This window comes from Uloborus diversus, chromosome 1 (genome assembly GCF_026930045.1).
Source record: "Uloborus diversus isolate 005 chromosome 1, Udiv.v.3.1, whole genome shotgun sequence".
NCBI lineage: Eukaryota > Metazoa > Arthropoda > Arachnida > Araneae > Uloboridae > Uloborus > Uloborus diversus.
The window spans coordinates 104,903,608-104,929,229 of NC_072731.1; the positions used below are offsets into that span (position 1 = coordinate 104,903,608).

The 25,622-nt window shown below is 33.1% G+C and overlaps 1 protein-coding gene across 1 annotated transcript in view; it reads right to left on the reverse strand.

Moving 5' to 3' along the window:
* Nucleotides 1–1,615: 1,615 nt before the first annotated feature.
* LOC129231212 (uncharacterized) overlaps nucleotides 1,616–25,622 on the reverse strand; it is a 35,292-nt gene continuing 11,285 nt past the window's right edge. The window contains exons 4-6 of the mRNA XM_054865471.1: nucleotides 13,292–14,536; nucleotides 12,237–12,457; nucleotides 1,616–1,930 (exon numbers count right to left, since the gene is read on the reverse strand). Of these exons, the coding sequence (XP_054721446.1) occupies nucleotides 1,804–1,930; nucleotides 12,237–12,457; nucleotides 13,292–14,536 (1,593 nt within the window). The 3' untranslated portion in view covers nucleotides 1,616–1,803. The remainder of the gene's footprint in view (nucleotides 1,931–12,236; nucleotides 12,458–13,291; nucleotides 14,537–25,622) is intronic.

Below are 25,622 nucleotides of genomic sequence, written 5' to 3' on the forward strand. Positions count from 1 at the left end.
AAAACGATATGATATTAATTTTCGTTACAGAGATATCGTCGCCAGATGCTGAGATATTTTTGGTCACCATAAAATGGCGCTAAACAGTTTCATCCGAAATGTTACCAAAATAAGTAATAAAATTTGGTGATTGTTTGAAATTGTGCAAAAAGGAAAATTAATGGAAGTTTTTGTGCTGTTTTTGGATTTGCCTAATTTAGTTGCTGGATTATTTAACACAGTAAAAAAAGTCTTTTGAAAATTCTTTGATTGGCGATATTTTGTTTACATGGTGAAAGATGAGAAACATTATGACGTAGTCTTCGGCTTCAAAAACAGCAACGTTGAAAAAACTGCCAAATGCATCAGCTACGGAAATCTTTCTGCAAAAATTTTGGCGATCTGCTGGTTGTTTGGATAATGAGTAAGCGTTCAATAAGCATAAATAATAATAAAAACCATTAATTACATTAAAGTTCCGTTTAAATGGAAAATCATCAGCCAAATCATGTATTATTTGCCAATTTTGTGCAAAAATCTTACTTCAAGATTTGACTTGAGAAAAGCCTTGAACAATCACGAAAAGCAAGTCAACAATACAACAATTGTCGCTATCGACAGGGAGTTGAGATGATACACTAAATACTGTATTGAGTTGAGGAAAGCCTTCGAACATGGATCTAAAAAGCTCATAACTCGTTTTTTATTCTACTTAGAAATTTCGGACAGGTGCCATTTTCAGCAGAAAAATCAGAGCTTTCGATGGACATATAATGTAAATATGTGCAAGTATTTTTTCATCCCAATATTAGAGAATTTATACAAAAATTGTGTTTTATTGCCCCCTAAGGGGGTTTTGCCCCCCATAACGGGACGAAAACTACCCCATGTGTTATTCTGATGCACAAACTATATTATTGTAAAGTTTCATCAAAATCCGTTCAGTAGTTTTTGCGTGAAAGAGTAACAAACATCCATACATCCATACATTCATACAGACAAACTTTCGCATATATAATATTAGTAAGATAGAAGAAAGTAACAAAAAAAGATGTGCTATGCTTCGTTTTTTTTTTTTTTTTTGAAAACTTGAATTTTTGGAGAGGTAGAGAATAATACGGAGTAGAGAACTCAATTATTCTGAATTAATATGGTACAGTATTGGTTAGGATGAAATTAGAGTAGAATTGTAGAAAAAAATTCATTTCCTTAACACTTAGGGAACACTAATGCAAGATGAAATTACTTTTTGTAATTAAATAAAATTGTTTTAAAATACTGCCAATTTCAATAATACAAATCATATTTTGGCCAACGGTATGATTATCTGCTTCAAAATAGGTTCAGACAGTGTCCTTGTTTCAGATTTGATGATGAAAATAAACTATTACGTTTTACGGTTGCTTCAATATCCTATAAAACTAAATTTTGTCAAACTTTAACAGACAAACTATAACTGTATAGATGACCATGCTTTTTTTTTTCATTCTCAAGCTCTAGTTCTAAATCTTTTTTGATAAAGCAACTTAGCTTATCCAATGGTCTGCACTTTCAAAATGCAGGTAAATGAAGTTTAACACCATATGTCAAAACAGCCAACCATTCTTAATAAAAAAAAATAAATAAAGCTCCAAAATAAAATACAAAATTCTTGAAATTTTAATGAAAAGAATTAAAGGAACAAAATGACAAACATATGACTCAGCAGCAACATGTTGCATGACAATCAATTGAAAAATACAATTCTAGAAAATTAGCAGCACATAACCAGCTTATAGATCAGCACTGTGATCATAAAAAGTACAGCAAGTGAAGTACAGCAAGTTATGACGAATGCCGGCTCTTGTGACGTCGGGCCTGCTTTTTCTTTTGAAGTTTTATCTCAGCACCACTTGATTCTTTTTCTGGAGCTAACTTTTTTGTCCTTTGGGTTTTCTTCTTTTCTTGTGACCTGCAAGAACATAGCATAAAAACAATTTTTCTTTAACGAACATTCATTTGCGGCAGCAGATGTGCAAAGTACATGAAAACCAAAACTTGCTAATAAAATTAGAGAAAATTTAGACATAGAATAAAACTTCCTCTCCCTCGAAATACAATCAGGCTGTTTTATTGCAGTGAACTATATGGCAATTATTAGAATGTTCATAATGTTTCGATTGTAACAACTTTTTTCTTTTTTTAAATGAAGATTAAAAGAAGAAATGTGATTTAAAGAAGATAGTTTAACATTGTCAAGTGCTTTGGTATGCTTACAAAAACATTTTTAAGTACAAGTGCAAAAGAGAAAAATGAATGAAGAAAATAAATTAGTACAACTTTATAAATAAAATAATGAAAGAATTGATGATCTTCAATTACTTATTTTAGCCTTTCAGATCCATTCCTGTCTAGGAGCTCATGAAAATTAGTTTTATGCTTAAAAATAAAGCAAATACAAAGGCTTTGGATATGATGAGTGTGAGGTTGAGATGATCGGTCATTGTTCAGAGCAGACGACCATATTACATGTGTAATAGTTTTTTTTTTTTTTTTTTTAATTTTATTAATTTAAGGAAATTAGTTTTTTTTTAACTTAATTAGTTATGGATCAGTGAAATCATGAATGAAAACATGCATAACAATTTAAGGTTATCATAAAACAGTCCATTTAAAACAAAACAATTTCATATTTGCGAAATTAACCCTTGAATATACAGTTGACGTTTACATTATTAGCTGTATTAAATTTTATGTTGATATTTTTTATGTTTTGGTAGCAATTAAACAGACAGTTGGTTTAGTTAATTCTCTTGGTTTACAGAAAAAGTGGCAACAAGAGAATAAAAGGCAGTAACTAATAAATTTACTCCTGTTAGCCACAGCCGACCAGAAGAATTTACCAACCTTGATTTATATTTTGGATTGTTTCATATCACTTTTTAATCAGAAAGAAATTTAAAATAAATTACTTACATTTTTAACTCTACAAGCTACATTACTTGAAACATTTTAAAATTGAATTGCTGTTCATAAAACATTAAGACAAATATTGTAAAACATGTCTGACGAAATTTACTATACAAACATGTAAAACACTAAAAATAAAAAATTTTAAATAAAATACAAATTTTGTTATTAGAAATTTATAAAATAAAAACTGCATCAGAAAAATCCAAAATTTCAAGTACATGAATTGAACAAATAAAACAAATGTAGGGGATAGTGTTGCACCTTGGGACACTTTTCATATTTTAATTTTTAACATCACTTAAATCAAATTTAAAATCTATAAGTCACATTAAAATGCCGCAACATATTTCTCTGCAATATATTCTTTAAAATTCAGAGTTTAAAAATAAAATATTGCCAGCCATTTAAAGTAAGAGTTCCAAACAGTTCCAAGGTACAACAGCCTATTGTATCGTGGGACACTCTTCATGATTCATTAAGCAGCCATATACTTGAACCAATGTCTCACTAAAAAAAAAAAAACTAAAAAAAATGGTAAAGAAATAAATTATGAATAACAAGTAATGAATTAATGAATTATTTTATCTAACATTAAATGTATTTAAAAAACTACATCAGATTAGAAAACTATTCCACATACCTAACATAACTTAATTATTTAGAACCAAGCATATTAGGGTGGGCTGAAAAAAATCGAACTTTTTATGAGCATTGAGCCTTAGTGCAGAAAATTTGTGACTCCCTAACACTAATTATTGAGCAAACATTCGTGATTCTGAGTTAATGTCTTTTGCTCTGGCAAGATACTTGAATTTTTGAGATTTTAAAAAAACATCAAATTAAGAGAAATTTTACAAAATATTTTAAATTCCACTGAACTTCATGCCTTAATGTAGGAATTTTTTAAATTTCTAGCACAAACTACTGCGTAAAATTTCAAGCTTGTGAGTGAACATTTTCTGCTATGGCAAGAGGCCTGAACTTTGAGAATTTTACATAAAATTCCTTACATACAAGTGACACATTACAAAGTAGCAGCATACCTAATACACTGCAATACTTTGAATTTTTAATCACATCGATGACATCAGTCCACCCCTTGAACCAAGTCCTCATATAAAATTTTAAGGGGAAGAGGGTAAATGCCCCCCCCTTTAAAAACTACAGTCCCCCTTCCCCTGAAAAAAATTCAAAATAATAGGCCTGTCTTTAATTTTGCTAACTCTCAATACAAATTATTATGCATAATTTCCATCCAATCTTTGGGTTAATATCTTCTGCTTTGGCAAGAGGTCTAAATTTCAATAGAAAAAAAAAATCGTATGGCTGATAAAGTGGGTATAGCTTCAAAATTGACAAGGTTTTTTATTATAATCCTTTTGCATGTAAGAACAAGTTTGATTAAAAATCAATATTTTTATATGGTTACAAAAAAACTCTGATAAATACGCAAAAAAATTAGAACTGTATTTAAAATATAGACTTCTATTTATCAAGGAATAATTATAAATGGATTTATAAAGCTTGTCAACTATACGTTATAAAAACTACAAAATATACTTTTTTGAGCATTTGACGGAATCGATTACATTAATACCTTTTTGGCAAGTATCTTGACGCATGAAGGAATTCCCACGTATGCTTATCTCCGTCTCTCATAGAATGGTTGATTTTAATTCTAAATTAGGATGGAGAATATCTATACTAATATTATAAAGAGAGACAGTGGATTTTTGTGTGTTCATATGTTCGAGGTAATCTCCGGAACTATTGAAGCTATTTGAAAAATTCTTTCAGTATATGAAAGGTGCATTGTTACTGAGTGACATAGGCTATAAATTATGCATATATGTACTTATACTATTTTTTAAAAATAATAGTTTTTCTACGCCACCAGTTTATGTTTCGTACCATTTTATTCTTATAAGGGCCGGATTTAGGGGAGGGCAGGTGGGGCTACTGCCTCTGGGCCTCCACAACAAAGGGCTCCCACAGTAAAATTTTTACAAAATATCCTAATTTTCACCAGTCAAAAAAATCGAAAATTTTGGATAGATACATAAATATCAAAATATTCGGATATATATCAAAGTATTGGATGCTTTCGAAAATATGATAATCTTTTTGAACCCTGATTAGGAGCCTCCACTCCTTCGTTGCCCCGCGGCCTCCACACTTCCAAATTCAGCCCTGACGTAAACACTAGCACCAATTATCCTCATTTGCACTCACAAAAAGTTTAAGGTTCTCTTTGAATTGAATGATGAGGGATGGAAATGATTCAAAGAAAAAAAAGTTCGGGAGATCAGCATGACAGCCGTCAAACGTTAACAACTGTGACCCCAGTTGTCGCACAACTGCTGCGAGCGGTCTGCGAGACCGATCATTTGAAAGAGGGTAGATTTTCAAATTAAATGCATGAAGTTTTTATTGTTGTAGCATTTAATTCATTTAAATACATTTTTAAATATTTTTTTAATACAAAGTTAAGTTCAAAAAGAAAAAAAAATACAACATGATAAAAATTACACTGTTAGTAGTTACATAATTTAAATAGGTATGGTCTTTGTAAGAGCACATAAAGTGTTTTTGCATTGACTTTTTTAACAAATTTTACTGTCACTATAAATACAAAAAGCGCATACCTTCCAAAATTGTGAGCTGCTATCGTTGCACACAGTTTTCAAGCACTGAAGGCAAATTGGGTCATTGCAATCAATACATTTATACAGTTTTTCTTTTTTTACTTTGAGGGCATCTTCTGCATGTTTTTCTGGTTTCTAATTTATTCTCTTCATGCTATAGCAGTTGCTTTTATTGTTAAATTCTTCCCTAAGGATTCTTAGCATTGCAGGCTTCATATGTCTAGTTAGATGGAAAGAACTCATTCTGTGCTTCAAATGGGTTTGTGTCAGCTGATTTTTGTAGCATTCTTATCAGATTGAAATAATATAAATGCGTTTACTGCACATATATCCAATATTCTGTAAAATATTGCCATTGGCCAACGTTGAGTATGATAACCCATTGAGTACATTGAACATTTTTTGTCGAATTCGTCAACTCCTCCTTTCGTCAAGTTGTACATAGATATAATTTCTGGTTTTCCTGAAAAATTTTCCGTTTCCACAGAGTGTTGCATTGAGGAAATTAGAATGACTGATTTTCCTTTTTTAGGAACAAAAGAAACAAGTGTCATTTCTTTTGTGAATCCATACACAGAACTTCTTATTTCTCTTGATTTGTTTGCCTGAAATTCCTTGGGTATTTCCGCTTTATTTTTTCTTAGGGTTCCAAAATATGTCAGGCCTTTCTCTTTCAGACATTCCACTAATTGAACAGAAGAAAACCAATTATCTACAGTGATATTTCTAGTGGATTCTTCAATCGGTCATTCTTCAAGCTGAAAAACTGCTTGTGTTGGTTTATGCAAATGTTGTTCATTTTCAGTAAGCACGTGCCCATTAGAATCTTTTCCATCATATATGTATGTGTTGTAAAGATAACTGTTCCTTTGCCTAACAAAGGCATGTAATCTTTAGTCCATACTTAGCAGGCTTCTTCGGCATGTACATCTTAAACTTGCATCAACCCCTAAATTTCATGAGCATTTCACCCACACACGTATATGCACCAAGGGAATAATTGCTCTGACAATTTTGAATTACAATTCTAAAAATTTCAGAAATTGGTGCGGTTTTGTCAGTTGCCATACTTTTTTTTTTGTCTATGTGTTATCGAATCGCAAATAACAGAGTAGAAATAAAAATCTTACTTTTTACTCCTCCCAGTGCCATCAGTAACAAACAAGCAATCAACATCCTCATGGCTGTACTTGAAACTGCTGAAAACAATAGTAGTCCAAGAAGAGCTTTCAGTTCAACTTCATCTGTGTCTACAGTAAATTACCGCCCATAGCCAGGGCTAAAGCAGAAATACGTGAAATACACCACCAGCTCGGTCATTAGCCCTGGCTAATGGGCGGTAATTTCAGCTCAGTTAAGTCAATTAAAGCTCAGTCACTTTCCTATGCCGGGCTGATGAGTGCTTATAAGCACGAAACTGCAGTCCTTGGCTGGAAATGACTGAGCTGGTGTTGTATTTCACGTATTTCTGTTTAGCCCTGGCTAATGGGCAGTAATTTACTGAATATACCTTGCTTCGCGTTCAATCTTCGAGTTGAACCGAACCATTGCTTCGGTCACTCGTCTGGTCTGCTAATTCTATATTAGCTACCAGTTTGTTTCACACTCTTGGCTTCCTTATGAGGTTTTCCATCTTCAACTTAGTCACTTTCCTATGCCGGGTTGATGAGTGCTAATAAGCACGAAACTGCAGTCCTTGGCTGGAAATGACTGATCTGGCGGTGTATTTCACATATTTCATCTGTGTCATTTAGCTCATGCCTCATTGGGTCTTTATATCGCATTTCGCATTCACTAATTTTCACTTTGGTCTCTTTTAGTTAAGCAGCTAACTTATTTTCATCAAACAGTAAGTTCCACAAGTCAATAGGATCTGCTTTCAATATTGTTTTCGCTGGGCCTTTCAAACCTGGTAGTTGAACTATAATATTGTGTTTTGGCGTTCTAATTGCTTTATTTCACTCGTTAGAAGACGACCAAAATGAATTTTTTCCAAAAAAAATAATCTAAACCACTTGAATTATCTACTTTATCTTCGGAATTAGGTGTAAATGATACTTCTGCACTTGAATCGTTATCACTTTCTATAAAATTGTCAGAACTTTCTTCCAAATCCGAACATTCAATATCAGGCTAATTTTTTACTAATTCTTCAATTTCAGCTTTAGTGAGATATTCCGGACGTTTCCTTAACCCGGTGCAAATTATTTTCTCCATAACCTCATTAATAATGAATAATGAAAAAAATGTGGGCGAAAAAAGCGTTCAAAAAGACGGACACATCTGCTGTGTGTGGTCTCACAGACCGCTTTCAAAAGAAAAGCCCCAAATCTAACAAAGAAATGCTGCAACCAGAATGACAGTTGGAATGTAACCTTGAGGGGTCATTTCAGGAGGGTAGTAAAGAGGGCTAGGACCATTAAGTTATTTTAGGGGGTTAGGCGAGTGGGAGAAAATGTCGAGCGGTCTGTGCGACTGCTCAGAGTAGTTAAGGGTTAACATGTGTGTGTGTGTGAGGTTGCAGAGGATAAAGTATATGGCATTCCATTCGCCGTGGAAATTGCAAACCATTTAGAGTCGCAGAGTGTTTATGCATCAAAATTTATTTCAACAAAATATAACTGAGATTTGCTTCGAGCAAATTAGCTTTTGAATTCAATTAGTTCAGATAGCTGATTTTAATATTTGTTTCTAAAAGTTCTAATTTTGGATGCATTTTGGCTATCCTTTGAGGATTTTTTGATATACTAAGCTATGCTAATATTATAAAGAGAGAGAGAGCATGTTTTTGTATGTTTATATGTTCGAGGTAATCTGCGGAGCCACATCAAGTATTTGAAAAATTCTTTCGCTACATGAAAGGTGCATTGTTACTGAGTGACCATAGGCTATAAATTATGCACATATGTATTTATACAACTTATTTAAAGGGCAGTTCTTAAAAGGTGGGAGCAAACACAGGCCTCAACTTTGAAGCTTCAACACTAAATAACTTTCATTTTAATTGACTCAAAATTTTTGACTTAAATAATAATACTGTATAGAGACAAGAATTGACATAAATTATGGAAAAAATGCTCTTCAAATACCCTTAAAAAAATATTTTCTTTGCTAAAAGGCACAATTTTGGACTTTCAAAACGTTAACTGAGCAAATGTACCATCAAAAAAATTTTTTTTTTAATTATTTCCACACGTTTCAAAACAAAATTAAGGGTATGAATCTCAAACTGAATACTTTTTTGATAATATTTTCTACAAATTAAAAAATTAAAGACAGATTATTTATTGTGTAAAAAATTTTAGAGAAAAAGGAAGTTGGAAGTTTCATGTATGTCCAAAAGTTACGAGCTTGAAAATGCTATTATTTGAATACTAAATATATGATTTATATGTTTTAAAGGTATTTTTCGATCCTCAAAATCAATTGTTAATCATTTTAAAGTGTTTTCATATGTTTTTATGCAGTATCTTTGAAGCAAAATGATTTTTCTTAAACATATATGTGAGATGTCCAAATTGCGTTAAGATCTAGACACCGATAATTCTGTCCATTTATTCAATATTATAATATGATCTTCTGTCTATATGATCTATGTTTTTGTTCCCACCTTTTGAGAACTACCCTAAACCAATAGTTTGTCTTCGCTACCAGTTTCTGTTTTGTACTGTTTTGTTCTTATATACGTAAAAACGTACCTCGATTGCACCACATCCGCAATGGCAGAGTACTTGAAGGTTCTCTTCAAGCTGAATGCCGTGAGATGGGAACATGTGAAAGATAAGACTATCATAGTTAAAACTTTACTTGTATTTGAGGTTGCTGAAGGTAGGGTACCTAGCATTCCATTAGCCTAGCACATTGGATCCTTTCGAGTCAGTTTGAAATTTGTGAATGGCAAAGTGTTCCATGTTTTTCCATGAAAGTGTGTGCTTGAAATTCTGTAACTTTTGATTGTTTGAATAAAATACAATAGAAGAAAATTTAAAGCACTACTTTGTCATTGACAATTTTTATGAATACTGATCCTGGGGGCACTAAGAGCTAATGTTTGGAAAAAAAAGAGAGAATTTTTCCAAAAATCATCGAATTTTCATAACATATACCCGGAAAATTATTGGAAATTTGATAAATGTGTAGAAACAGTTTTATAGGAACTATGTTTAGCTGGAATTTGTATTTTAAACACATTTTTTAAACCTTTTCAACATTTTCTTGAAAAACCCAAAGTTTTTCTTCCCCCATCCTTCCCACCTTTCGCTCACCCCCTAGGGGCGGGGACTTTTAGTATGTTTACTTATTAACTACCCCTAACAATATTCTGAAGTCAAAAATAATCGCATATTCCATAAATGCTATAATGTGTTCATTGGTTGGACTATTATTCACATAATTCATCATTCACGGTTTAATTCATTACCATGAAATATATATATATTTGGTGCAAAATTGGTTCAAGTATGGCTGTTTCCTGAATTATGAAAACTTTCTCATAGTACAACAGGATATGTACCAAGGTACAGTAGGTATGTTGTACCTTGGGACAGCTTAGAACTCTTACTTATTTTAAAAATGGCTCGTAATATTTTATTTTCAAACTCACTGAATTAAAAAAATTATATTGCATAGAAATATGCTGTGGTATTTAAATGTGACCTTTAGATTTTAAATTTGACTTAAATAATTCATGTTAAAAATTTAAATAACGAAAAATGTCCCAAGTACAACACTATCCTCAACATTCATTTTATTTGTTCAGTTCATTTACTTTGGAATTTTTGATTTTTCCGATGCAATTTTTATTTCATAAATTCCTAATAACAAAATTTGTATTTCATTTAAAATTTTTAATTTAGTTTTTTATATGTTAGTAAAGTCAATTTTGTTTGACATGATGTTTTACAATTTTTTGTTTTAGTCTTTTATGAACAACAATTCAATTTCAAAATGTTTCAAGTAATGTCGCTTGTGGAGTTAAATGTAACTTATTTTAAACTTCTTACTGACTAAAAGGTGATATGAAACGATCTACAATACGTTTGGCAGTCCCAAGGTACAATCACTACGTGGTTTAAGAAAAACCAAAATGGTGGTCAATCTAGATGCAATATCATTATTTTCTCATAACTAAAATATTTAAAGTACTTCTCTCTTATAAAAAATAAAATCCAGTTGACCAGTTTTAAAAATACAAAGACAGAAAATTAAATAACAATGAAGAAAATATTTACTTTGTAGTCATGAAATTTTCTTTCTCTCACAAAATCATCAATTTAACTCGATTGATGCTGATTGTTACTATGGCACTATTTAGTGGTGAAGGTTACTATTAGAGATTGCAAAAAACATGGTTGCTAACAATAGATTCTTAGAAATTAGCAGTGTCTCAAGGTACAGCACTTTCCCCTACATCATAGCAAATCTCTCAAATTGTCCACACAGAGAAAAAAAAAAGGAGGCAATGACATAGCAGATTTAGGGTTATCAAAGATTTCTGTGTCTCAACGTCAGGAGTATTTTCCTGCATATGTAACGGGTGAAACTGTCCTAAGCCAAAAACTGCCAGAAAAAAGTCACTTATATGTAGGGTATGGGAATGATACCCATACCCTACAAGAACCGAAAAGGAGAACCATCGAAGAGGTGAACGCCATTCCGATTTAGATGTGTCGAAACGCAGCCAGAAGTTTTCAAAATCGGCTACATCAGTGCATTGCTACTGGAGGCCGCCAGCTTGCGGATATCGTTTTTAAACGTTAATGTAAAAAAACAGTTAGATAGTACCAAAGGTAATAAAAAAATTCCAATCCTCTACATTTAATAGCATTTTATTTATTGCTCTCCAAAATGAGGGCATACCTTTCGCCGCACCCTGTATTATTTACAGGAAATTTTACGTCTTTGTGGCCGACTTATGAAGACTGGCTGAACACTGATGCACTTACCCTATTTGAAAACTTGTTATGAAATTAAAATGTGGAAAAAAAAAACCACACACAGCGATCAGAAGTTTTTACAATGCAAGAATACTAAGAAGGATGCAATAAGTCAAATAATAATGCTGCTTTCCCAACTCCCTCAAATTATGATTTACTCCAAACATGATCCTTGAAAGGAAGCCCACATAGATAACAATTTTATCCTTGATTAATATTAACCTAAGAAAGCAACATAGAAAACTTATGAGATGGAATTTATTATTTTTTTAACTAGAAAATCCCTTGTCAAGGTATGATGGGGGAAAATTGTTTCTACATTTGAACGAAGCAAAACTGTCTGTTTGGTAATATTTTGATTTTTGAAATTTTGACCCTAACTCCAATAGATAGGGTTAATTGTTGACCACTTTTTCATTTTCCTAAAAATTCAGTCTTATCAGTAAAACAGTTAAGTTATTGGATCCAGTTTAGCCTTGACAAAATAAAGCATTTCCCTGCATGTCAAACATTGGCAAAAAAAAATTGTTTAATTATCATGCCATGGTGCAAGTTTCATTGTTGATGACGTCAGGATTGTTACTCAATCAGTGAATTCACTATTATATACATGAGGATGCCTAAAAATTTTTAGAAATGGCCATGTTATACCTCCCAAGAAATATTGTGAAACATTCTGTAATTCATAAGCCAAGTAGAAGAGATATCCAAAAATGTGTATTACCTTCCTTCCTGACTAGTGGGTGCTTTATCTTCACCAACAGTTGACTGATCTTGGACAACAGATGACACATGCATCCTGACATGAAATTTCAATAGGGACTCAACTTTATAGCTCTTGCCACAGTGTGGACATTCAAAGGACTTTTCTTCTGAAAGATTCTCGCTTCCTGTTGAGCTGGCTGGGACCACTTCAGCAGAAGCTACTTGTGCTGCCTCATCATCCTGCCCAAATATTTAATGAACGTTAAAAAATGTCAACCACGCTTTTTGTATGATTACGTTTTAAATTTACATAAGTTAAACAAATGAAAATAATAATTGAGAGCAAAAATTATGTGTTTATTGAAGTTTATAAAATTAATAAATGGTAAGTGAATGCCATATGGCTATTACTTATATGCAAATGTTAATAACTAATTTTACACAGCTCAGTACAAGACTCAAACAGGGTTGCAACAAAATTTCAAGAATGATATTCCCCGACTTTTCCAGATTTTTAAGGTGGCTTTACAAAAAATTCCAGGTTATCGAAGCCAACCTACTTTTATTAATATTTGTTTTCAAATTTGAATTTAAATGCTCAAACCATTCTAGCTTAGGTTTTATATTTATTTGATGTGACCCCTTGTGAATAATACAATTTAGTTTTTCTGTACCTTGCTGTTTTGCTGTAGATTAGTTTCCAATGCAATGGGATTTTACCAATGAAAGTTAAAATTTAAACTTCAATCAAAATGCATGCGGCATTCTTTAAATTTTCATGAACATTATTCTTACTTTACATTAGAAGAAATTAAAACTCTGCATCTAAAGTAGTGAAAAATAATCTGCAACACAACTGGTGCAACTGCTGCTCCCTTTATGCCCTCAAGGACTGAAAAGAAATTCTTCAGTTTTCCAGTCATTTTGAGGATTTATAATTTTTTCTGCCTTTTTCCAGAATCAGGTCATTTTCTCGGACAATTCTAAGTTTTCCAGATGTGTAGCAATCCTGTTCAAAAGAAAAAAAAAGAGAAATCAAGCATCAGATTCACATTTTACCGTAGAGTTACTTACTTCTTCTATTGTTACAACTTCATAGGTAGGAACTTTTTCACCCAAGCAGAGAACTTCAGGTTCTGATGATGATTCATCACTGTTGTTCCCCTCGTCTATCACAACTTCCAAGTTGAGGACATCGGGTGCATGTTCAGCTTCATCCATCAACAAAATGCCAGATCCCGTCCCATAATCTAAGCTTTCAAATTCATAGTTCGAAGGATCCTCAAAGGAGTTAGATTCGTAGGGTATACCAAACTCCATGGCTACAGTGTTTGCTTTTTTCAAGGATGCACTTGGATCTACTGGAGTTATATCAAAAGACTTCACAACAGATGATTTGCATTTAGTATTATGGACAGTAGTTCTGGTAGAATTCAGGTGAGTTGAAATTTTTCTAGGAATCTGATTCTGCAAAGTATCCTGCTCAGTTGTAGAGCTTTTAGTGGATTTCGGTTTTATTGTTAACCTACGCAAAGAGCAACTTCTGAGAGTTCGAGAATGGACACGATTTGACTCACTAAAAGAACTTTCAAGAGCTGGTGTATTTTCCAAATTAATGTGTTGTGTTTCGACACATTTAGGATTGGCAGTCTTTAAAGATTTAACAGTTAAATCATGCACAAATTCTTGATCACAATTTGTAGCACAATTATAACTAGATGTATTCCTAACTGATGGCTTGTCTAATAAGCAACTGACTGAAGAGCTTGAATCAAAAGACACTGTTTTGGGAGATTTTAATGATTTCTCAGAAGTATGGGTCAGAACCGGAATTTGTGTGGAACCATTCAGATCCGCTTTCCTAGCAGTAGCATTATCAATTACATGTGTGACATTGCCGGCTCTATCACAACCAAGATGTTTACCAGATTTACTACACTTAGAATTAGGAATGTACGAGAGTTTTTTATGTAATGGTTTAGTTGCAGGTCCTGATGCACCTATACATTTATTATTTCGTTCTGTGTCACTTTTAGTAGAAAGCAAATCATTAACTTTTTTCCGTGCCGATTTCAAAAAATCATCTAACAGCAGAGAAACATCTTGCCATTCTTCATCAATAATTTGCACTTCTGTTTCAGTTTGTTCTACTTCATGAACATTTTGGGATAAACCGTTTGAATTTAAAGCCTTTTTGAAAAGAGACTGAAATTTTTCAGAAATCTGAGCTTGCAATGAATCCTGATCTACTGAAGTACAAACTTTTGAGCAATTCTTATTCTTACATGTTAACAGATCTTCTTTATCAACTCCAAATTTCTGAAAAAATGAAAGTAATAAATTTATATTGAAATTTATCACATCAGATAGAACAATGTATTTCTCAAAAACGTTTTTTTTTCCTTTTCGTTAAAAGCACTTACATTTTATTATGCATCTATGGTTAATATAGTAAGGACTCACTAACAGAATCAAACAATTACAGTTAGTTAAATAGATTCAATAATTTTTTAACATTATGGTCTTTCTTTTCGTCAAAAACACTTGCCACTCACTTTTCATTAAAAATGCCAAATACCTGTACAAAACAAATATGCAGTCAACTCTCGCTCAAAACCTTATACCTCGAATATACATTTATCTCAAAGCTTTCATTGGGTTCCAAACTCTTGAGAAGGCTGTGGGAACTTTCCATAGTTCGAACTACCAATAACTTGAAGGTTTTAGCCCTTAGGAATTTGACTTATCGAAAATTGAATATTTTACTGTCAATATGGGGAGGGTACAAAAAGGGGCATTTTATCCTCTCAAAGATCTATAACATGTGCTCACAAATAGAAAAGTTATGAGAGAAAATAATCAGAAGAAAATTTAAAAACGACAAAGAAAGTAGTAATGTAACAAAACAATTATAGAGAAAACATTAAGAACGAATATATAGGGGAAGGTGGTGTACGTTGGACTGCAGGGCTCGGTGGACTGGTCTCAATTATTTCAATACTGTTGATTTTTTTAATTTTATTTTATGACCATTAAATAGCACCTATAGTCCTACAAATCCTATAATGAAATCACATGGTACAGTTATATTGAAAAAAAAATTTTTCCAGAAAGCGTTGTTTCAGTAGTCCTGCGTAATTTTCAGAAAACTAACTTTATTTTTTTAATGGTTTTCATCAAAATTGTGGGGGGGGGGGGGGGGGGAATTGACCATCTTTTTAAAGTAAATTCCTTTAGTTCAGTTAATTGCAATGCTTTCATTTTTTTGTCAAAAAGAAAAAAACTGACAGCATTTTTTCAGACCAAGAACATGAGGTAGGTTGGTCCACTCTTTGTGGGATATGTTGGACCAGACCAACCTACCCCACATAATTTTAAAACTTCTTTTTTTCTCTTAAATCTCAATAATTATAACAATACTCTCACTGTTTGTATATTATACATTTATTTCATTTCTTGATGCACTGTTTTGAAATAATAATAAAAACTTAGGGCAAAAAAAGCAAAGATATATTTTATAATAATTTAACAAAAATTATACTAAATTAATTTTATCAAAAGATTTATTTCATATCTGCACTTTTTTACTATTTAGTATATTTTCAAATATACTTTTAAATTTTTGCAGACAATTGCTTTTTAAGAGTAAAATCTGCAATTCATGCTATAATTAAGTTACTGTATTAAACATTTTTTTTTGCTAAACAAGCATTCTACAGAGAAACAAAATTAAACAAATCACTGATTAAAGGAATTCAAAAATATAGTTTTACTTAAGATTATCTAATTTTGATTTTGGAACAAAAAGATATGCTAACTTAAAGCCGTTAATTTTATTGTATGTTTTCTTTGAAATATATGGTTTATTATAAGAGAATTCTTTTCTTTCTGGAATTGTTTCATGCAATGCAATGAAGAAAAAAAGAGCTTTCCCCCCTAGCAAATATTGATGTAACTTAGCATAAAAGTAACATTTGACTTATCCAAAACCTAATCTGATAAAAGTGCTACTTCCAAAGCTCAAAAAGTAGCACTTTAACATTCCCAGATAACACATCTTTAGTTAACTATCACCAGCATTAATTGTCTCATGAATATTCAATAATTGATTTTTGTTTTGAATTTTAAAAAATAATTGTGTACTAATGGTGAATACTTATTGCAGTTTAAGATGATTAATCAATTTAAATCAATTTCATATGGCATGTTTAAACTCCATATTTTTCACTCTACACACAAAAGAGAATAAGGTAGTTATAAAGTTTGATAGTATTTATCACTAAAACTATAACAAATGAGTTATGCAGAGTATTGAGTGATGCAGTCCAACGTGCCACAGCAGGCGAAAAATTGATACAAAAAAAGTTCATCAATTCAACACTTCCAAAACAATTTATGGTGTTGAGAAGTATTTAGTGAAACTTATTGTAGAAAATCAAACTGCTCATTAAATTTTTTGAGAAGACAAAAAGTGATAAGTTAAAAAGCAGACCAATGTGCCCCACCTCCCCTTAATTATAGAATTTTTCAAATAATGAGCTTAAAACTAGTCCTTTTGGCAGCATGTCCAAGTATATTCTACTTGGTTGCAGGAATAATTATTAACATAAAAGTATTTTTAAGAGAAAAATTCACTATGTATTTCCCCTTCATCCTATGCTCTACACATCAGGCTATATTTTGAAATCTTATATAAATGACCAGTGGCGTAGCTAGGGAGGGGCGGAGGGGGCGGTCCGCCCCGGGCGGCACTTTTTGGGGGGCGGCAATTTCACACTTTTGATGCAAAAAAATTTAACGTTTTTTTCCCAATAAGGAAATCATTCCTTTGATCTATAACTGAAGGCAAAAAAAAGAAAAAAAAAAGGTCTTCGATTTGTAAGGTTTTGGTACAACTATGATAACTAAATTACTTTTATACAAAACATGTGTTTTTCTTGTGGACATCTCAGCACTATTATTTGTTTTTTCTCTTCCTTCGTCTGAAGCTACAGACTGAGGGAGGTGGTAGTGTAATGTCAAGGGACCATGATTTTTTTCTTTTAACTGTTACGGTTGCGAAAGAAGCAATACACTTCATAACGTTTCGTTATATGATGAAACTATCACTTTATTTTAAGAAAGATCCTTGGAAAAACCACCTTATTTTTTTTAAAAAAATCACTTTTTTTAAAGGAAAGTGACAACAAGAGTAAAAGGAGAGAGGTCTCAAATGGTGGGTGATTTCTTGCTTATTTTGAAGATAGCATTATATGTTTCAACAGTTGCTTTGATTGGTCATTGATTACAAAATTTTCACTAAGACAGAATGAATTTTTCTTCATTAAAAAAAAAACAAAAAAAAAAAAACACTTATTTGCAATTCGAATAATAATTGCTTGTGTTACGGTTTTATATCAGCGAAATCCTTTAAACAAATGAGTTAAATGAGTTTCAGTGAAAAACTCATTTAGTCATTCATTTTAAGGAAAGGTTTTTTATCAGTAAAATTTTCTCTGAGCAAAAATTTCCACATTTACATCAAAAGTAATGATTTTTGATGCTCAACTTTTTCTTCTCATAAATCACAGTATGGTTAATCGAATGTAAAGGGTTCCTTTACTGTATCGTCCTCAATCAGTGAAAAATAGAATCATCCAAATTTGGCAATATAGCGGATCTAGGGAAGGAGGAGGGGTGAGTCTTGCTCGTACCCTTGGTGTGAACTTCTGATTTGTCAATATTAAGTGATTTGCTAAAGCACGGATCCAAAAAGGGAGTTATAACTCCCTATGAGAAACCAAATTGACCCTGAATTAGCGTTTCAAACACGTAAAATTAGGAAAATTTCCCCGACCTTTAAGATCTTTCATATACTGTCACAAAGCTTAAAAATGTATTTTCAGGACTTGAATTTTGAAAAATTTCCAGATGAGAGCCACTAACCATCCCATTCTCCTTTAACTTGGCCAAACATAGCCTAAAAGAGCGTTTTGTGGGGCTCCATTTTCAATCCTCTCCCTTTTTCGCTGTCTAACGTTGCCAAAGGAAGCTTTAAAATGTGTTTTAAGACCAGAGACTTTTGACCCACCAAAAACAACTTAGAATTGTTTTCTTAAACCCTTAAAAATGTCAAATTTTTCGGGAAGAGCAACCGAAACTTCCTACCTCTTAACGTCCCCATCAGCCCAAAAATACAGTTTTAGCCCTTGAGTCTCGAAACATTTCCAAAGGATAATGCCCACCCCATCCCTCCCCATCTTATCTTTTAGCCTATTATTGAGTTTTTAAAACTTCAATACCAACAAATTCCTGAGGGCGGTCAAGCTCTGATGCTTTCTGTAACGTGATTAAAGATAGTCTAAAATGTGTATTTAGGACATCAACTTCGAACTTTAAAATCCCCAGCTCATCCATTGTCTCCAAAAAGAGCTTAAAGTAGGGTTTTTGAAAGTTAAATTTCAGAAAAATTCTAAGGTAGGGACCCCAAATGTGCACGAAATCACATAACGTCATCACAGTTGGCTCCAAACTTCGTTTTTTAGAAATTTCTGAGGGAAGATCACAAAACTTTTTTTTCTCACTGATGAAGAGTTTAAAATGAGCAAGTTTCGAAAAAGATTTTGAGTGGGAAACCCCCCTCCGAATTCTCTTTCATAACGCTGTTCGCCAAACAACGGCTAAAATTGCGTTTTTAGGACGTCATTTTCAAAAAGTTTCAAGGGACGACGGGAAAACCATTTGACTTCCCAACATTTGGGAACTTATTCCGTCACAGATAGCCTTTGCGTTTTTGTAGCTTAGGCATCGGAAAATTCCAGAGAGCTCCCGAACGTTCCCTATTCTCTTTAACCCCATCAAAGATAGACTAAAATTGATTTTAAGTTCGAAAATATTTCAGGAGAAAAATCCAATCTTTGTTGGAGTTTGGGGAGGCCCTTACACCACTAGATACAGCCCCCAATTGCGTGTTTTTCAATTTAGTTGAAAAGTTTTCCGTACAGCACCCCAGAACCTTCCCCAGTATCTTCAAGTAATTATAAACAGCATAAAATTGCTTTCTTTAACATTTCAATTTCGGAAAATTTGCTTGAGAAGTCCCAACCCCCTAACGTCACCAAAGAAAGCATAAAACTGATTTTAATTCTGAAAAAAAAAAAAATATGGATTGAGTTCCAAGCCCCTTTTTTATAAGTGTTTCTTAAAATTGCTTAACCTTCCGAATTTTGACTTAACTTTTGGAATATTTTGTTAGGGATCTAAATTCCTTTTTTTTTCTTCTGCGGGAAAAATACGAAAGAAAAAAAATAAGTTTCTTTTCTTCTTTTTTAAAATCTTATTAAATACTTCTGGCTTTTTAATGTATTAACTATTTCCCATCAAAAGGGCAGCAAATTTAGGAACCGCCCCGGGCGGCAGAAAGTGTAGCTACGCCACTGCAAATGACGGTAACAGGAGCATAAGTAATTTTTAAACAATTTCCTTTTAACCTCTATTTTACATTTCAGTCTATATTTTGGATTCTTATACTAATAATTAACAGGAGATCAAACTTAAAATTTTCAAGCCAAAGGGATGCTCCCATGTAAGTTTTATGCATGAAAGGGGGCTGACATTTTTGGAAGGGAGAAAAATTAACAATATTATTTTATACCTACAAGTTTCTTATACATATTAATTGCACTGCCAATATACAGAGCTAGATAATGTAGAAGCACGCATGCGCGCCGTGTGCAGATACATCACCTCGGAGAGTTGCCCATCGTCCGATTATCGTAAAAGTTCATACTCTTTACTTCTAATTCGTTTAAAATTGATATTGATATTATTTACTTAGATTGTAAAAATTATTACCAGATAGTACTTCGTTCGGTGGATGTATTCACAGCAGGCATTCACATCTCGCGATAATAGTTCACATTCTTACTTCCACTTTGTTTTAAACCGATATTACTTCATTAATTTGTAAAAGTTATAAATGTATAGTATATACGTAAGCGCATAAGATGGATACATTCGACACGCATGTCACAATAATCGTTCAAGATCTTACTTCTAATTTGTTTCAAACTGATATTATTTAATTAATTTGTAAAAAATTTTAATAGATAGTATATACGCAAGCCGCAATGCATAATGTAAATATATTCTCTGTTGTTCGGATACATTCGTTGAGGGCACGTGCATCTCGCGACAATCATTCAAGTTCTCCTTCTTTACCTCTAATTAGTTTAAAATTAATATTGCTAATGTAAAACGTAGTAATCATAGCTAGATAATATATATGGATGCAGATACATTCGCTGCTGTAAAAAAAATTTGGTGCTGTGCACAGTGGCGTAGCTACTTTCTGACACCAGGAGCGGTTCCCCAATTTGCCACCCTTTTTTTGGGAAATAATTGACACATTAAAGAGCCAAAAGTATTTTGCTAAGATTTGATAAACAAGAAAAGAAACTTATTTTTTTTCCTTCTTTTTTTTTTCTTGCAGAAGAAAAAAAAGTAATTCAGAGCCCCACCGAAACATCCAAAGTTAAAATTTGGAATTTTAAGCAATTTTTAGTAATGCTTATAGAAAAGGTGCTTGGAACTCCCTCCAAATTTTTCTTTTGTTTTCAAAATTAAAATTAGTTTTAATCATTCTTTGGTAACGCTAGGGGGGTCGGGACTTCTCAAGAAAGTTTGCCGAAGCTGAAGTGTTAAAAAAGCAATTTTAAGCTATTTTTGGATACGTGAAGATATTGGGGAAGATTCGGGGGCGCTGTCCGGAAAGCTTTTCAACGAAATTGAAAAACACGAAAATGTAGTCTATATCTAGGGGTGTAAGAGTCTCCCCTAACTCCAACAAAGACTGGATTTTCCTCCAGAAATATTTTCAAACATGAAATCAATTTTAGTCTATCTTTGATGACATTAAAGAGAATAGGGAAAGTTCAGAAGCTCTCTGGAAATTTTTCGATGCCGAAGTTTCAAAAATGCAATTGAAGGCTATTTTCGACGACATAAGTTTCCAAATGTTTAGAAAAATGTTGGGAAGTGAGATAGTTTTTCCGTCTCCCATGGAAACTTTTTGAAAATGACGTCCTAAAAACGCAACTTCAGCGATTGTTTGACGGACAACGTTATGAGAGAGAGAGAGAGTTTGGAGGAGGGTTTCCACCCGAATTTTTTTTTTCGAAACTGTTGCTCATTTTAAGCTCTTCCCTACTGAGAAAAAAAGGATTTGGGGTCTTCCCTCAGAAATTTTTAAAAACGAAATTTAGAGCCAACTGTTATGACTAGTGTTCCCGCTAGGCCGTTTTTGAAGGGCGCAGCGCCCTGCCCTTTTGCATATCAGCAGAATGCGCCCTGCCCTTATTTTAGATCGCCAAATGCACCCCGCCCTTTTCAAAAATAAGAAATTGCACTTTGTGTGTTTAAAAAGATGCCTCAACCATCGTTTCGACCTGCCGCGACATCGGGGCAATTTTATTTGTCCAGCGATCGTCTGCAAAAATGCCTATGTCTTATCCTTGTTCCCAGAATTTCACCCTGAAAACGGCACCATAAACAAAAGGGGAAGCAAATACCTAGCAAAGAGGAGATGAGATTCTCAGAATTCAAGCAAGCTTATCATTAGGAAACAAAGGCATGTTCTTCCTTCTACAGAGGGAGGGTTTTTGAAAGGTTGTGGTTAGGAGTAGGGTCCTCTGGGAAGGGAGAGATCTTTGTTTCATTCCTTCCCATCCTTGATCGTCTGAGAATCAACAATGAGAGAGGGAATAGGACAATTTCCTAACATTTCAGCCCTTTGTGTCCATTTTTCGTTTGCACGTGGAAATTAGGCTTAGCTAATTTTAGCGCATTGCTAGTGATTGTGTAGCAATCTTTTTACATCTGTTTCTGGAAAGTTAACTTTCTGATTGTTTCCTAAGAAGAACATAGTACAAAGCTTACTGGGCTAAAATGCATGGGTATTTTTTTAATATCTTGGATTTCTAACCCCCATCCCCAGCCCCCCCCCCCCTAAAAAACCATTTGAAATGGAAACATATTGCATTGACAGAGCGTTCATTCAATTCTTTCCTTTTTGCTAAGTATTTTTATTATCTTTGTATGTGTGTGTGTGTGTGTGATTCATATAACAGATTATTTAAAACACTTATTGACATAATAAATAGCATACTTTTGACATACTCGTGCTTTTTTCTAACTAAAATGATCTTGCAGTTTCTTTTTCTTTTATAAATATTATACAATTGATTTTAAAAAAATCACAAAATTAAAATGCCGATACATTAAATTTTCATAAAAATTGTCTGAGATAAAAATCGTAGCTTGGTCCAAGCCGCTTCTGCATTGCATTTAGGAGCGCATACATCTGCCAACACATTTGTGTTATGAATTTGAACAACTCCAAGACTAGGAAATAGAGCTCAAATAAAGTCTTTTTACTTTTGCAACTTGCTACCACTGCATTTTTGAAGCACTGCAAACAGTATTTTAAGTTAATTATTCTATTTGAAGTGTAATATATTTAAAAAAGGAGAATTTACACTCATCACGATTTCGATGTCTACTAAAATACTTAATGGCACAATGCACATTACTAGGCAGTTTCTTTGGTAGGAAGGGGAGATCAGTAATTAAATACTCTTCTTCTTAAATTAAAATTGAAGGGGTTTTGAAATGCCTAGAATTTTTTTTTTTACTCTTATAGGTAGTTAAAATTATGGCCTGAAAAGTGTTGAAAAACACCCAAAGCGAAGTTTCAGCATTAGGTAAATGTTCCTTTAAAGTGGAAAATGAGCTTAGCTTAGTAGGCATTTGTGTGGGGGGGAGGGGGGGGAGTTAACACCTATTCTGAAGACAAGTGCGTTTTCTGGATGAAATCATATTTAATACTAAAGTCAGTGGTGATGGCAATCGAAGGGGGAGGGGGAGGTCCTGGTGCAGAATAGACTGAATTTTTGCAAGGTGTTTTAAGTGTTATTTCTCCTCTTATTTTTTGGGGGAAGGGGGGGGCGCTTAGTACTTTTTGAGTGGTGCATAATTGGTCTTGGGTGGGGGGGGGGCACCACATTGAAATAGTGCCCTTTTTTAAAAAAGTGCCCCTTTCAAATGCCAGCACCCTGCCCTTTTTTTTTCTAGAGTGAACACTAGTTATGACGTTAGGTGATTTTGTGCACATCTGGGGTCCCACCTTAGAATTTTTCTGAAGTTTAAGTTTAAAAAAACCCAACTTTAAGCTATTTTTGGAGACATTGGATGAGATAGGGATTTTAAAGTTCGAAGTTGATGTCCTAAATTTATACAGGAAGCATCAGGGCTTGACCATCCTCAGGAATTTGTTGGTATTGAAGTTATAAAAACTCAATAATCAGTACTAGGCAAAAAGATGAGATGTGAACCGATGGGGTGGGCGTTATCTCTTGGAAATGTTTCGAGATCAAATTTGGATGATACTCTTTTTCACTAACAGAGGTTGAAATGCGAAAGGCTTCGCCTAGAGATCATTTTACTAAAAATCTTTCCTTAAAACAAATGACTAAATGTAAAACTCATTGCATAAAGGAAATAGTTGATATAGTGCAGTAGTACAAGCAATTATTATTCGAGTTGTGAATAATTTCTTTTATAAAATAAATATAAAATCCATTCTGTCTTAGCGAAAATTTTGTAGTCAATGACCAATCAAAGCAATTGTTTAAGCAGGTAATGCTATCCTGAAAATGAGAAAGAAATCACCCACCATTTGAGGCCTCTCTCCTTTTACCCTTGATGTCACTTTCTTTTTTAAAAAAAGTGTGGTTTTTTTTTTCTTTAATACAGTGGTTTCCTCGGAACTTACTTAAAATCAAGTGGTAGCTTCATCAAAATGAAAGGTTATGAAATTTATCGTTTTCTCCGTAATAGTTAACCTTAACAGCAAAAAGAAGAAAAAAAAAACATGGTCCTTGCACTACCACCTACCTCAGTCTGTAGCTTCAGACGAAGGAAAAGAAAAAGCAAACAATAGTGCTGAGATGTCCACAAGAAAAACACATGTTTTGCATTACAGTAATTTTATTATCATACTCGTACTAAAACCTTACAATTCGGAGACCTTTTTCTTTTTTGCCTCCAGTAATAGATCAAAGGCATGATTTCCTTATAGGGAAAACGTGTTAAATTTTTTTGCATCAAAAGTGTGAAATTGCTGCCCCACAAAAAGTGCCGCCCGGAGCGGACCGCCCCCTCTGTCCCTCCCTAGCTACGCCACTGACTGTGCGGATACATTCACTGCGGACATGTGCATCTCACCATAATTGCGAGTAATGTTATTAGTTTACCACCTGTCCCTTTTTTCTTCTGTTAAAAAATTACTATAACGTTAACCCTCCCTTTTTTCTGCTATTCATCAAGTGATGATTCATTCCGATTTTAGCTCAATCCTTTTAACTACAAACTAAAGCAATAAGATGCATTCTGGCAAAATTTAATATTATCTTCTCATTAATTAAAAACTTAAATTACAGGAGAAGCTAAACTGTGCGAAAAAGGTACGACACCCCAATTTAAATTCATAAATTTTTTGCATAGTTAATCGCTTGGGGGAAAAAGCATGTTTAATAATGCTACCAGAAATTCAAAAGGAAAATTTTGTCATTTTTTATTCAAAACACAATTTGAACACAATTCCAATCATTCAAAGAGAAAGTTTCCAACATTTTATTTTCCTTCTTTTCAAAATAGTTTATTTTCTGTAAAATGTTGTAAACTGTAAAAAAAAAAAAAACCTATGCACCGCATCTACCACAGCGGTAGTTTAAAAAACTATTTTTTCTCGTAAGTGCCGCGGCACTTAGGCTCGAAAATACGGTATACTTATGGAACCCATGGGTGCAATGGGCTATTAAGGGACCAAAGGCAGATGGGGGACTTGCTCCTAGTGGTACCTCTCATCTTCATAAATAAGAAGAGAAAGGTCCTACCAATGTATGATCAGCAGTAGAGATATAATTCCCAAAAATATGTGAGCTTATAAATGCAAAGATATCTGCCAAAAGAAGCTCAGTTTTAAAATTTTGAAATTTAACTTAGGTCTTTGCATCGGTAGGCTCACATAATTAGCATGAAAAAATTAGTACCTTGTAACCTAAAAGCACATACCTGCAATTATTTGCAATTTTGTGCTTTATAATGTTGTTTTAGCCAACAAACTTTTACAAAATGTATTTATTTATTATGATTAAAAATGTTTTTTTTTTTAATTTTTATTATTATTATTATTATTTGGAATCTGAACCCCCTCCCCACTTTTTTTACGTGATAAACAATTGCTTGCGGATACTTTTTTGTTGATACTTGATATTTTTATCTGACTCTGCCTACATATTTTAAACCAGTCTTGCTTTTTCTTAAAAACAGCAATTAGGGGCTCCAGAGGTTTTAGCGAAGGGGGGGG